Source organism: Argentina anserina, chromosome 2, assembly GCF_933775445.1.
Source record: "Argentina anserina chromosome 2, drPotAnse1.1, whole genome shotgun sequence".
Taxonomy (NCBI): Eukaryota; Viridiplantae; Streptophyta; class Magnoliopsida; order Rosales; family Rosaceae; genus Argentina; species Argentina anserina.
The window spans coordinates 9044227-9059075 of record NC_065873.1 but is presented as its reverse complement, the minus strand read 5'-3'; the positions used below and the strand labels follow the sequence as shown (position 1 = coordinate 9059075).

General features: G+C 36.2%; 2 protein-coding genes across 3 annotated transcripts; one reads left to right on the top strand and one right to left on the bottom strand.

The window, feature by feature from the left end:
- The first annotated feature begins 1353 nt into the window (after positions 1-1353).
- On the top strand, positions 1354-4859 carry LOC126783517 (uncharacterized). Of its 2 annotated transcripts, none has more exons than XM_050508999.1 (6): positions 1354-1517; positions 1606-1632; positions 1701-1823; positions 2612-2855; positions 3295-3345; positions 3737-4859. In XM_050508999.1, the coding sequence occupies exons 1-6, from the start codon at positions 1462-1464 to the stop codon at positions 4607-4609; spliced, it is 1374 nt and encodes a 457-aa protein (XP_050364956.1). In that variant the 5' UTR covers positions 1354-1461; the 3' UTR covers positions 4610-4859. The 2 variants fall into 2 exon arrangements, with proteins under 2 accessions (XP_050364956.1, XP_050364955.1); XM_050508998.1 differs by having other exon boundaries at positions 3295-3381.
- Positions 4860-5575: 716 nt separating this feature from the next.
- Positions 5576-11452, bottom strand: LOC126783523 (methylmalonate-semialdehyde dehydrogenase [acylating], mitochondrial). Its single transcript, XM_050509004.1, is given in 18 exon segments — positions 5576-5760; positions 5882-5972; positions 6209-6287; positions 6373-6416; positions 6515-6550; positions 7121-7198; positions 7317-7397; positions 7658-7748; positions 8423-8615; positions 9051-9120; positions 9704-9783; positions 10172-10235; positions 10366-10520; positions 10624-10702; positions 10786-10932; positions 11032-11103; positions 11275-11318; positions 11413-11452. Coding segments are annotated over 18 exon segments (1542 nt in total). The 5' UTR covers positions 11438-11452; the 3' UTR covers positions 5576-5647.
- Between the last annotated feature and the right edge of the window lie 3397 nt (positions 11453-14849).

The following is a 14849-nucleotide window of genomic DNA, read 5'->3' as shown; positions in this document are numbered from 1 at the left end:
TGCATGGACACACTCAAGAGGTCGCGTGTCTGACATAGACATGGACACAGACACACTCCGAGACGTTCGAACAAGCAAACTACTTTACGGACACGCCTCGGACACTCTCTGACACGTGTGTATCCTCTATGGACATGCTCTGACACTTGATCCATGAAACTATTGGCCAAATTTTGGTTGAGTCAAAATTCTTGGTCTTATTGGATTTGTTTTGAGCCAATCCAAAACTTATGTGAACATGGAATTAGAAATCAAAATCTATGAGAACTGTGAAAATGAAGTCGAATGTAAGAAGCCAATATCTGAAATTGAAACCCAGGAAATCTAGTATCAAACATGAATTTCAAAATACTAGAACATGAATAATATAACATAAAGATTGCTTGCAAGGGAGACTAGGAGAGAGTGAAGGCATAGAGAAGGGGCAGAAGGTTGAGTGAAGTGAAAGAGAGAGATGAGAGTCTCTGAGTATTTGAGAGAATGAAAAAGAGGCAGAGAAGATGTCGAAGAGAGAGAATGGGGATTAGATATTCACTTTTCCTTATTATACTTAGGTTGTGATCAAGTGTGAGAAACTTCATTATATGGATTAGATATGGAAATGATTTGGGCCCTGAAATTGGGCTCAGGTCTTAGGCTTCAAGAGTTGGGTTACACACAAAGCCGTTCAACTCAAACTGAAAATTAATTTTCAGAAAATAATATTTAATTTGGTATATATTAAAATTATATTTATTCAACATGTCCATCAAAGGCAAATCCACATAATCATCTAGCCATTTTCAGATATTATTTAAGTGGATTACTTTGTAATGATAGGGGAGTTTTCTAATATCAGGATGTTCTATTGGAATTGTATATAGTTGTTGGAGGAGAGGTACTTTGACATATGGTATCATTGATGGAGATTGGAGAGTAGTGATAAATGACAGGAGCTCGTAATTACGAATTTATTAGAGATCATGATATTGAGAAGTATATGAAATTGAACTATAGGTCTTGCGGTAGTCCATTTTAAGAGAGGTTATGTCAAATTTTTCAATACAATTATCCTCTAATTTTAGTTGCACAAGTTTACCTCGGATTCAGTGGATAGAGAAATCCGAGAGCGGTTCTACCACTATGTGGTTCCACTTTGTACCATTCTCTTTTCAGTAAAATGATCATCGATCTTAATTGAAACATACAGAATGACTCTAGCATGCGACTATCATTTACTGGATTGAAAAATAGGGCCATTTTCCAAAATAAAAATGAAAAGGAAAACAAAAATAGTAGCAGTAATGATAATACTTAATAATTAAGTGTCCACGTCCTTTTGGTCAAGCAAGAAAAAGTATGGTCGTCTCCGAGTCTTACAAATTCCAAAAACGAGACAGATTGACAGATGAGAATTTGATCCGACGCTGCATCTCAATTTCAAAGTGAGCATGGGAAGACGGTGAAGCTCTGCTCATCAACATGGGTATACTGGGTCTTCTTGGCTTTGCGCTCCAATGCTTTGATGTTCTTGCATGGTACGATGATGAACACCTTGTTAAAGTTGAGAAATTTCCTTCAGATTATAATGACAAACTGTGGATCTTATTTATGGTTTACTTGCAGGCCTCTCATCGCTCTGCTCTATCCTCTGTAAGTTTCCATCTCTGACTTAAACAAATCTAATAGTTAACTGATGATGATCATTATTTATCTGACAGGTATTCTTCCATAAGAGCAATCGAGACAAACTCCATTACAGACACTCACAAGTTGAATACGTATTGGGTCGTCTTCTCATTGATCTTGCTCTTCGAACATGTTTTTATGAAGCTCCTAGAATGGTAATTCTCGTTCATTTCTATTTTCTTTTGCCTTTTCTATTGGTTATTTCTGTTTTTTGATTGTCTACTCGATGAAAGCAAAGAGATTGTGGAACCTTGTATAATCTAGGCAAGAGAACTGTATCATTTAACTGCATACTCTACGAAGGAAATGGGAGAATTAGTTGTAAAAATGAAAGAGGGAATCTTTAAACGTTTTCTAGCCTTTACTGGTATGCTGGGATTGCTGGACATCACAGTCTGAGGTATGGAATATAGAGTTGGGGCATGAATGTGTTTGTTGTATAATAAAGGAGTAAATGAGTCCCTACAGAACAGAAAGTTTCAGGATTCAATTTGAAAAATACATCAAGACGCATATGATATATTTATGTGTTTGTTATTATAGATAAAACTCGGTTTCGTGTTTAAGGAGAAATATTGATACCCATGTGGATTGTTTGGATTTATAATTTTATATGATCCTCATGTGTAAAGGGAATTACATGAATTTTCTAATCGTTCACATCTTTGTTGTTCTATAATGCACTTCAAGCTTTTCAATAAGTATGATGTTTCAGTTCAAGCTTAATGTCAAATCAATTTATGTTCATGTGCAAATGTAAACCTGTGAAGAAGCTTTCAGTCCTTTTATTTTCAAAGAAAAAGAGCCTACTCTGTTTGATATCAATGGGGTCCTTTACGACAACGTTCTGAATCTTGTTACAATTTGTCAATATGAGCGTAATATGTAATATTTCTTTCACTAACTTTTTTTTGGTTCTATTTTCCAACTCGAAACCTGTCAGGTTCCTTCTTTGGCCATACATTAGGCTACTGATTGTCTTTGTTTTGGTGATGCCGCATTTTGATGGTGCCTTATATGTCTATAAACACCTTATCTATCCATGCCTCTCCATGGAACCCCATATTATTATAAACTTGTTCAATAAGCGGAAGGAGTCCCTTCTGAAAGATAACTTTCTCGCTGAGTTGGAAAGTTATGTCAACAAGAATGGACCTGAAGGTTTGGAGAAGTTTATCGCTAGCAAGGTAAAAAGGGCTTCTTGTATCAATGTACATGTGTTCCGAAAGATAAAATCTGAGAAAACACATTCATTTTTGCTCAGTAAGACCTTTAAAATGTTCATTGTTAGAGGTTGATTACCAGTTCCTGACTCATTTATTCTTACGAATATTTTTATCAGACTACGAGGAGCTTAGTTCACTTTTAACCATGAATAATGAAGCTGGTAGAATGCATAAGATCCCTGTTGTGATTCATAGATTTTTCATTGTCCTTTATATACAGTATTAGTCAGTTGACCTAGATGAATTGCCGAATAATCCCAAACGGCATTGGAAGAGTTTTTGTTGTTGAATGTGATCACTGATAAATCTTGAAAAAAAAAACGCCTTTCTAATATTACTGCTTCTGACTTAACTCCTTAGTTGATCATCTGACCAATCCTTGTCTCGTCTTGTCTTGTAGTCCAAATTCATGAAGCCAAATGGTGAACAGAAAGATATCAAAGCTGTGCAGGTAATGCTGAAAAATAAGGAAGCAACTGCTAGCCAAGTAAAGTTTTCTATGTAGTACATTCTTACAACTATGTTGATGCTTATAATCTGTTCATGGTATAAAGATTTGGCATCAGTTGCAATTTCTTTACATGAGAAAAAGAAATGCTTGCAGTCACTTTGCTGAATATTTGGTGGCAGAACTGCTTCTTATACTTCTGCAGCTGTGCCTAATGTGTTGTTATCATTCTTTTGTCCGGACTTGTCAGATGAATTCGGGTTTCAATCTTTATTTGGAATGTTGATATCTATGTTTATCTTCTTTATAGCAACAGAAATGTGTCCATTTAAGAGTTTATTAATGAACGGAAGGAAAAGGAACCCGTTTTAACCTTGTTTCATTGCACTTGTAGGTTAGTCTGGCAGAGCCTAATCTCACTATGAATGAAGATAACTTTTCTTCTAGGAAGATGAATGAAAAAGGCATCGAGGTTGCAGACAGAAAAGATACTCCACCTCCAAAGAAAGTCCAGAAGGAGTCGACCACTGTCAGTGCTCTATCAACTCAAACTGATGCAATTTCTAATTCGCCTCTAGGTGATAATAAGCACAAGGCTACATACGAGGCACTGGAGATAAATAATGAGGCAGTGCAGAAGATCACTTGGCCTGAAAATCGTATTGAAAAGCCAGATGATGTTGTAACAGGTATAGAAGATCCAGAGTCTCCTAGAGAAGTCCAGAAAGAGTGGACTTGTGCTCTCTGTCAGGTAACTACTACAAGTGAAAAAACTTTGAATTTCCACCTGTCAGGGAGAAAACACAAGGTGGCATACGAGGCACTGAAAGCAAAAAACCAGGCAAAAGTGCCCAAGATTTCCCCAGCTTCAACTCATCAACCGAACAAAGAGACAGGAAAGAGTATCCACAGCAGTGAATCAAAAACAAAAGGTACTGTAAATGAAAATGTGCGAGGCCAGAAAAGTAATGGTCCACCTCCAACCACAAATAAGTGCTGTAAACAGAAAGAGGAGGTAGCAGAGAGTGTTTCCAGCAATGGCCAGAAAGGGAAAACTGCTATACCCGTTGGGAAGGTACAAAGTCAACAACCGAAGCCAAATGAAGTTCCAAGGGTGAAGAGCCCCAGCTTCTGGTGCGAAATTTGTAGCTTACGCTGTCCTAGTGAGATTGACATGCGCTCTCATCTTAATGGAAAAAAGCACAAAGGAAAATGTGCAACAACGACAGGAGAACCTAATCAAGATGGCAAGGATAAATATGCCTAGTGGCCCTATGTGATACCGCAATTGGTGAGTTTAACGGTCTCTGGTTTTCGTGTCTCATCTAAGTTGAAGGAATTGCTGTCATAGTTTATCACCAGAAATGCAGGTTGTGGAGCGAACTCCTTGAAAAAGCAGTAGTTTCACTAGTTTGTAATTCTGACTTTCTTTGCTAAGCAACTGATGACATTTGATGCGCAGTTTAATCATGTTATATGATCAACATGAGTTGCATCCCGTTTAAAGGCTTGCTCAACATTTGCCCAGTCTATAAACTCAACGTAATTGGCGTATGAGTTACATTCAGTTAACCCTGCAACAGAGGCCACCTTTCATGGCAAAAATTAACATAAGCATTGATAATATATGCCCAGTGATATTCATCATTCAACAGAAAAACAAAAAAACAAAAAAAGGTACGGATCATCGAACTTCCTTGGCGTCAAAGACGCTTTGACGGTTCTAATATCTTTACAAATTCAGCTTCTGGTTTTGTCATTTAGGGACCTAAACCATTGATCCTCAAGTCCTCGCCAACATTCAGACGCAAGTAGAGCAGTCGAGATTAGAGAAGGGTCTGGGAAGACACCTTTGCCGTTCAGTAGCATGGTATTAACTATAGCACTTTTAGCTAGTTGGTGCCTCATTTAATATTATCTTGTAGAGATGAATTTAGATTTTTTAAATCTGGGTTTTAGGGCGTAATTTCGTTACGGGACATTTGGAAGTTCTGGGTAAATCTAATTCTTACTGCTGCAGCATTTAATGTCATGTTCTTATATTGGAGCACTTTTAAGGCTTTTCATCACTGAACTGAGCTGATACAAAGACTAGAGACTAATAATTCCTTTTTCTTTGTTTCTGTTGGTAACTCTGTAATTTAAGTCATTTTTGTCTCGTCTGGCCAAAGCTGACTCTGAGCTTCAGTACAGCATAAATAGGGTGTATCTTATGTGAAAGATTGCAAACCAATAAGGGAAGAAGAGACCTTGGTATTGATTTATTGCCATGTGTTCCAGAATGGTACAATATATTGCAAGGCAACTATGCCTTTTGAGAAGTTGGCATGGCAAGATTAACTACACTGCTGCCTGGTAATTCCTTCCATTGCTGAGTCACCGTTTTGATCTGGGTGAAAAAGTTAACACCTGCCTTGCCTGTAATTTATAACAAACTATTTAAAAACCTCAAACTAAATATTTATAATTTGCTTCTAATTATTACGATCATAAAATCACCAAACATAGAACCAACTAACTGGTAAAAGATGGGTAATACCATAGGAGTTCAAATCTCCTGCAAAAGATGCCTTGTTGCCGGTAAAGGAGAAAAAGGGCAAGGGAACTGGAGTAGGCACGTTGATACCGACCTGTTTCATATACTCAAAATAATTTAGAAATTAATATATATTGTATAACTTATCTTGCGAACTTTTTCGAATCAAGTTGACAATCACATTTTATCCCAAAAAAACAAAAACAAAGTAAACATTTTCCCAGTAGAGAGAAGAAACATCTGCGATACAATTTCTTGGTTGAACTTTCTGTCAGTCCAATTATTTTTCTTGCAAATTCAGCTACATAAGATGTCAGAAAATGTGATTACCTGCCCAGCCTCAATTTCTGTTTGAAATTTCCGTGCAGCTACCCCAGATGTAGTAAATATAGAAGCACCGTTGCCATATCTGTTCCGAAAATGAAAATACAATAATTATGAAGCCCAAAATACTTCAGGAAATTGATCTAAATGAGGGAAGCAACAATGAGTACCAGTTTCTGTTTACAATGTTTATGGCCTCTTCTAGACTGTTGGCCTGGCATAAAGACGAAAAATTATAGATTAGCAATATGCATGCCAGGACGAGAAAATAGGGGACCTGCTGAGTATCAGTAACGGACTTGTCTAAAGTACCTCCATGCAGAGAAGAACTGGACCAAAGATTTCTTCCTGTACAGAAGATAGAAGATAATAAGTTCCCAACAGAATTTTAAGTTGTTTTCATCATCATGAACTCCAGACAATTGATCAACAGGTACAAACATAGGTGAGGTCAATGTAGAGGTTGAAATCTTTGCTAGCCACTGAGGAAAGTACCCCCCCCCCCCCCCCCCGGGCACATGTTTGTGTTGGAAAATTATCTCATGTGGTCTGGGGTGCCGATGTCAGTCCAATTTCAATCCACATAATGATACTTTTATTTTTGGCCAATAAAAGTAGAAGGGAAAATTGGAAGAGTGCCCCGACCAGAATAAGTAATTTATATATTGTATCTTCCTTATCTCAATATATTTTAGCCAGATATTACATCAATCATAGTATCCACTCATATTACCAAAAGTTTTGGTTAACCTCCTATTACCAAATAAATGGCTTCAAAAACAGGAATATTGATGGATATTGATTCGTGATCTACGAAGTTTTCTCTAGAAACTATGATAGATCCACCAAGCAGAAATACAAAATGGAAAACTTCAGGAAAAGAAGAAAAAAAAAGGGAGGGATGGAAAAGAAGAAGACCTTGTAGCAGTCCATGTCAGTTGTAACATTTGATAAGATCGTAGGGCCAATAAAATTTCCATGCTCGTAACCGGGGACCTGCTTGTCAAGAATAAAGAAGTATAAGCAAACCATTTCTCTGAAAACTGAGTCAGTTGAATATATTGACATTATAGAACAAACATATAGTGATTAAGACAATTCTACAGAAAAGTACCACTATATTTCTCCCATCAAGCAATAGCCTGGCACCACTCTCAACACCAGATTGTATTAAGTTGCAAATCCGTTGCTTGGCCTGTGAGTGAGTTTTATAACATGTCATAAATTAAAGTCTCCAAAACGACCATGTGACCCTGATGTTGTTAAGAAGCTGATATTGACGTGATATTTGTGCAAGGGTAATGTAAATAGATTGATAAATTATACAATGACCTACTTTTGATATTACTATTGTGTATCTTGGAAAATAAAAATCATAATGTTGTCAAAACATTGGTCTCCAGGAAAAAAAAAAGGAAAAGGAAAAGGAAAACAAAGGAACTTCCATGTACGTACTTGCTTGCTAATCACAGGCCCAAGGTCAGCATCAGGTACTGTGCCAGCCCTTACTTTCAGCGATTTGCCACACTCCACAAGTTTATTTTCCATGGAAAAGAGTAATGGTTTAAATCTAGTCTGAGTTCTTCATTTCTTTTAAGAAATGCATGGAAATAATAATATATAGGGACACCAATGATTTAAGGGGAATACATATAAAGGATACTTATACCGTCTAATACAAATAAATACAGTAAGTAGGAAGAGAATTACCTTTCTCTGATGAATATAGCAAACAGTTTGATTCTAATAATGCCAGTATTTTTGTGGTTTAATTTTTGGTTTTCCCAGAGATATAAAAGGTATCTTTCACACATGAACTGTGGTATTAAAAACAATAAATCGAGTGGTTTTATTTGAAATAGAGTATATATTACAGTACAATGTTTCTTTTGGCAAAATAAATATTAAAGACAATATGGCAACCAATTTCATGTAGGTCATTGAAAAGTGGAAATAATGTATCCACATTTGTTTCTAGTCTTTACAAGAACCACATTTCATTTTTTGGCAGCAACAGAAAATGGTTAACAATCTTCTAGTGTCATTAATTTATAATGCATATGAAGTTCCAGTCTGTGCCACACTGCGGACGTCTGCTTTCTAACCCGCATAAATATATATATATATATATATATCTGCCATGACTTTGGATCAAGAAACAAAATTAAATAAATTGGAAAGAGTAAAAATATAAGTAAACAAAAAACAAAAGCACCATACCATGACTTTGAATCTCCGACGAAAACAACTGTGCTGAGTGCCATGCACCTCTGTCCTGTGGCACCAAAACCAGCAGCAACTAGAGCATTCAAAGTAGCATCAGGACTGGCATCAGGCATGACAATTGCATGATTTTTAGCGCCCATGTTCGACTGAAGAAAGTAGTTTATCAAGGCAACTATATTATGTGTCACTTGAAAATAAAACTAGCTCTTACTCAAAAAATTAGGTATATTTGAATGTGTTGCTTGTATGAATGAAAACAACTTTTACTGACAAACTTCAAAATTGTAGGCTAATCCTCATCAACTTAATATGCCGGCTATTAAAATTGCAGACTAAACCGAAAACCAACTAGGATGAAAACTACTAGTCCAAATTGAATAATCAAAATGAAAATAGTCATCAACTAATGGCTAATGAATCAATAATATAGAAATACAACACACAAACTGGAGCAAGGATGCAATGCACAATCGGAAACTTACTGTATGAATCAATGATATAGAAATATAACACACAAACTGGAGCAAGGATGCAATACACGATCAGAAACTTACTGTATGAATCAATGATATAGAAATATAACACACAAATTGGAGCAAGGATACAACGCAGAATCAGAAACTTACTGTATTAGAACCCACAAATGATACAGCTCTGATATCATCATCAACACAAATTGCATTAACAATATCCTGCCACAAAGCACTAGGTATTTAGGAAAACCAAAATCTCAAAGGCTGCAAACTTTTTACATCAATTTACCCATATTTATTCAATTATATAATGCCTCTGGAACAATCATATATTGAAAGGGAAATTGCTCCACACGATTTGTGCTTATACAAATCCAGCTTGTGTCCATGAGAATATATTTTCTTCACTAGATTACATATTCCAAACCCAATGAAATTATTCATTCCCTCACTCTTCAGTACCTAGATTCTCACTCAAACTAGGTTCACATGTTTAAGGATAAAATGAATTGTTAATTTTAAGAAGAAAAGCTTTTGATTTTAGACAGGAATGCAAAGCTGAAGCATCCCATTTTGGGCTAATACTAATGAGTTTCACAAAAATAAAAAGAGCGACTCCAACCAAGTCAAGTATTTTAACTTATTTTAGTGCATCCCTTCTATTCTCACTAGTTACAGTAGCATAGGACAAAAGATAAAGCTAAAAAACAAAAAACTTATGTATGTGTAAGACATTCCCAACATCTTCAAATAATGACAAGTACAATTCAAGCAAGTAAAAGTAGTTTGACTGTGTTCATACATTGGTTCCATGAACAATATTTAAGACACCATCAGGCAAACCTGCCTCCATTGCCAACTCTGCTAGCAGTACAGAAGCACCTGCATACAAGAAAGTTCAGCCCCTCACTGGTGAGGAAAATTCAAAACAAATACGAATATAAAAGACAGGAGAATTCAAATAATAGATGCAATGGATAGATTCTAAAGTAGATGTTTACCTTTTATATGACTCAGATTTAAATCAGAGTACAAAAAATAATTGGTGATACTATCATCATTCTTCTTTAAAAAAAAATTCTTCTTTCACAAATAACATCAACAAGTTGAAACAGAAAAGCACCTACTGTGTTAAAAACCTATAATTATCCATATCAGCTACATCAGGGAGCATTCACGTTTTCTCTTCCTTGTGATTATTCAATCACAAAAATGAGGGAGGTAATGCCCAAGGATTAAAAATACCATATTCTAATTAAGTCACAATCACCTGGATCTTTTTCTGATGGCTTTAGGATAAACGTATTCCCGCATGCAACTGCAATTGGGAACATCTGCAGTGAGATCATGAGACACAATTAGAAATGGATGAGGTTTTCTTTTCTTTCTTTCTTTTCCCGCCAGAACTACCTTTACAAGATTGGGGAAAATATATACATGGGGGAAACAGTGGGGGAGGCTTACCCATAATGGAATCATTGCTGGAAAGTTGAATGGACATATCCCAGCACATATACCAAGTGGCTCTCTAATACTATACGCGTCAATTCCATTTGATACGTTTGAAACATACTCCCCCATTTGCAGAGTTGCTGTATTACAAGCATGCTGTACGACCTCTGAATGCAAAAAAGTTAAATTAACAGAGCTTCATCAAAATCCACTAAAACTCACCCATGGAGAATAAATGTATATTATTAACATCAAACCACAAACACTAACCTAGCCCACGAAACACATCACCATGTGCATCCTTCAATGTCTTCCCCTGTTCTGTTGTGATATTTAAGGCTAACTTATCCTGAAAAGAAAACACGGTGATTAACATAACTCAATTAAAATTATTTTCAAGGAAGTTAAAAAAATCACATCCATCACAATTACAATGTCTCTCCTAATAAGCTCTTGCAGCTTAAGCATGATCCTTTGACGGGTCGTGACAGGTGTGTTGCGCCATGTTTGAAACGCCTTCTTTGCAGAATACACCGCGGCTTTGAACTCCTCATTCGTGGTCAAGGGAACTTGCGTTGCCTATCAACCAATTTCAAAAATAAAAATCATAAATTCTGCAACGAAAACAAGAAAACAAAACGAAAAGAGCATACAAAGTGAAGCATATTACAAACTTACTGGATTTATAACGTCGATTGACGCAGTCAAATGCGAATTAACAAAAGCACCTCCAATCAGATTGGGAACTCTCTGACATTTTAAAACAAATCAACACGAAATTCAATGAAAAAAGTGGCACAAACATCACCTCCTGATTTGTAATCCATCCATATGAACAACATAGAGAATAATAACAAAGTCCAACACGGTATCATTCAAGTCAAACCAAATCCAAAAGAGTAAGGATTAATCGAATATAACCGGAGGACTCGAAGACGCCGTTCTAAAAGCCTTGAGGTTTCCCACTGCAAATTACATGAACAAAACCCTACCTATATCACACAAGCGTAATCACACAGAGACCTTAAGATGGAAATGCTTATGGGTTTTTGGGGTTACCTCTTGGGATTGAGAGCTGCATCATTCTTTCCTCTTTCGTTTTTCTTTCGCTGCTTCAATTTTTAAGTCCATGGAGTGTGTCAGTGCGTCACTAAAGAGAATTAGAGAAGTGGCTTTGGGGTTTTATACGGAGAGAGAGTGGCGCCGTCTGATGAGCCGCTGACGGCTGGGATTTATTTAGACACTTGGATTGCGATCACTGGTTACTATTTAAATATTTATCGGCTGGCGTTGGAGGGATATATGTTACACGTAAATATTTATTTTTGGCTGTTTTCTTTCCTATTTTAGGAGATTTTGATTTGAAAATTTATGTTGATACCAATGATATGTGGTACGTTTCATCAAGGTACTCTCCATACACACCCTAAAATTGAATATGATTTAGCGCTATGATTTAGTATATTATTGCATAAGCCAAACAATAAAACAAACATTTTGGAGTAATTCCGATGGTAAAACATTGACTAAAGGAATGTGTTCATATGAATATATGTATGTATTTTTGTTTAAGCTTTAATTGAATTTTTTTAAGTAAACTAGCTCATTAATTTAATATGACTTGAGGTTACACACCAGAAATTTGAATATGATGTAGCATATTTGTTTTTCTTATTCAACATCGGGCCTTATATCTATACTACAATATAAAGCCATCACTTAAAAAAATCACCCAAAAAATGTTTTTCTGAAAAAAATATTTATTAAATACAATTACATAAAAGAATTGTGTTATAAAAATAAAATAAAAATATAATTACAAAAAAAATCTGTTCTTTTCGTTTTTACACAATAATCTATGTGATAAATTAACACATGCATCACAAATGAGTATCGAGTCTAATAATAATTAAATGTAGTAGAGTAAATGAACTGTAACGACCCCAAAATTCTGAGCCTAAAAACTCAAAATTCCAAAGTCGTTAAACACTAAACAATTTCACTGAAAACGAAATCATTTAAAATGACCAGCGGATCATTACTGAGTTCTCAATACAACTCAGAAGAACCAATTATTACAACCCAAATTATAATGCAATATTATAACAAATGGAATTGCGTAATTCTCACAACAAACTCACAAGATAGTCACACAAAATCCTCACACAAGCTGGAGATAAATAACTTCAAGTCCTCTGAGCGGTCCGTCAATTCCCGCTAATCCACACCTGCGGAGTTATCCACTACACCATCGAATTGGTGCACCGGGATTGTAAACACAAACCCGGTAAGCTTTACAGCTCGTATGAGTAAAATGAAAATATAACTCGCATATTAATATATATACGAAAATCCACAAATCAAACAAATATAAATGCACTCATGAGTCAATGGACGGCCCATCTGGTTGTCCCAAAGAAATATGAAAAGAAGCGCTCATGAGAAATTAAGTAACCCTTCTGGTTACCCAAATGCATTTATAATACGGGTACCAAGAACGCTGGTACACATCTATTACCCCTCTCGTAATACACCGTCGATATTGGATAGCCACCCGCTACCCAACATCCAAAACAATCTGAGTACCCATGAGCAGATAACCACCCGTTACCTCACATGTAGTACTAAGGCAGACAGACTAGAGCACTAACTGTATCGTAACTTTCACCCGGCCAAAGGCTAGGTTCCGACTTGCCAAACACGTACAATAATCTCACATCATATTGTACCAATCACGTCCGAAGACAAATCAACATTTTAACAATCTCAATGTTAAAAATCACGTACAATAATCTCACATCATATTGTACCAAAAATCATGTCCGAAGACAAATCAACATTTTAACAATCTAAATGTTAAAATCACGTACAATAATCTCACATCATATTGTACCAAAAATCATGTCCGAAGACAAATCAACATTTTAACAAACTCAATGTTAAAATCACGTACAATAATCTCACATCATATTGTACAAATCAAAATCACATGCTCGATATTTAAATCTCGTCATCGAAATGACATAAATCACGATAAAATCATAACAGTATATTATATAGCAAACTATATATATATGTACATATTTACCATTTATACAATATATATATATAATCCATTATATCGTATACATGTCATATTTCATAAACACGTCCGAAGACAAAAACTCGTCCGAAGACAAAACTCGTCCGAAGACAAAACATTTTAACAAACTCATGTTAAAACCACGTACAATAATCACACCTCATATTGTACAAAAATCACATCACATGCTCAACATTTAATTCTCGTCATTCGAAATGACCAATTCCAACGAATTCATAACAGTATATAATATAGCAAACTATATATATATGTACTTATTACCATTTATACGATATATACGTAATCCACTATATTGTATACGTGTCGTAATTCAATATTAAAAACTCTTGCAAAAATCTTGGAATCACCGCAAGGGTATATTCGTAAATAAGTGAGATTTTACTCACATTCTTTCCTGCGTGCAACTTCCATGACCCTGAAAGTAATTTCCTCACTCGTTTCGTCAGTCACCTAATAGCACGATAAATGCTTAGAAAATGATACTTAAAATATCAGGTGACGAGTTCAGCACAGCTAAATGTTGTTCATAAAACATTGTTCACGGAACACTGTTCATGTTTACTAATCACTGTTTTTACTAAACCACTGTTCACAGTTACTGTTTTACCAAAACACTGTTCACAGTTACTGTTTTACCAAAACACACAGTTACTGTTTACCATGTCACTGTTCAAATTACTGTTACAGTTTACTATTCACAGTTACTGTTACAGACCACTATTCATGCAATGGTACTATTCACCGGTACTATTCACAGTCACTATTCATGCGGCGTTACTGTTCCCGACCGCCACCAATCATCACCAAATTTCATCACCACAACCTAAACAACAACTTCCTAGTTGACACAAAGTTCTAAATCCGAGCCTAAACAGTCCAAACACCGAAGAACATATATTCGGCACTATTCACAAACCCTAGAAATTGAAATTTTGATTCGGGTACTTACACTTCGATTTGGCTCGATTCCTTTTGTGGGAATGTTGCTGGGACTGAAACAAGCAAAACCCCCCAAGAATCTCGAGCCATGGTGGCCGGAGGAGGCGCCGCCGCCACAGCAGTAACTTCCGGCGGTTGCTACACCGTGTGTGGTTGTCGCCGGAGTGCAAGGCATAGCCCAAAAGATGGAGCTCGTCGAGCCCGTCAGTTTGATAGTTGGCACGACACGAGGCGACGTCGGATGGTGGAGAAATCGGCCGGAGAAGTTTTTTTTTGGTCGGGTGAACAGTACCCGAGCTCAGGTGAACAGTAACCTGAGCTGATTTTTAGAAAAATCTGATTTTTAATCTCCTTTCCTTCCTTTTATACTATTTCCAAAATCGGAAACGAACTTCCGACGTTAATAACTTTTGCATCCGACGTCCGATTCGAACGCATGACGTGTCCACGAATT

Bases quoted from the DNA above. Each gene is read 5' to 3' on its own strand.
- LOC126783517 (XM_050508998.1), top strand. From the start codon at position 1,462: ATGGGTATACTGGGTCTTCTTGGCTTTGCGCTCCAATGCTTTGATGTT. The intron at 1,824-2,611 runs GTAATTCTCGTT...GAAACCTGTCAG, and splicing joins TTTATGAAGCTCCTAGAATG to GTTCCTTCTTTGGCCATACA. The intron at 3,382-3,736 runs GTAAAGTTTTCT...TTGCACTTGTAG, and splicing joins AGGAAGCAACTGCTAGCCAA to GTTAGTCTGGCAGAGCCTAA.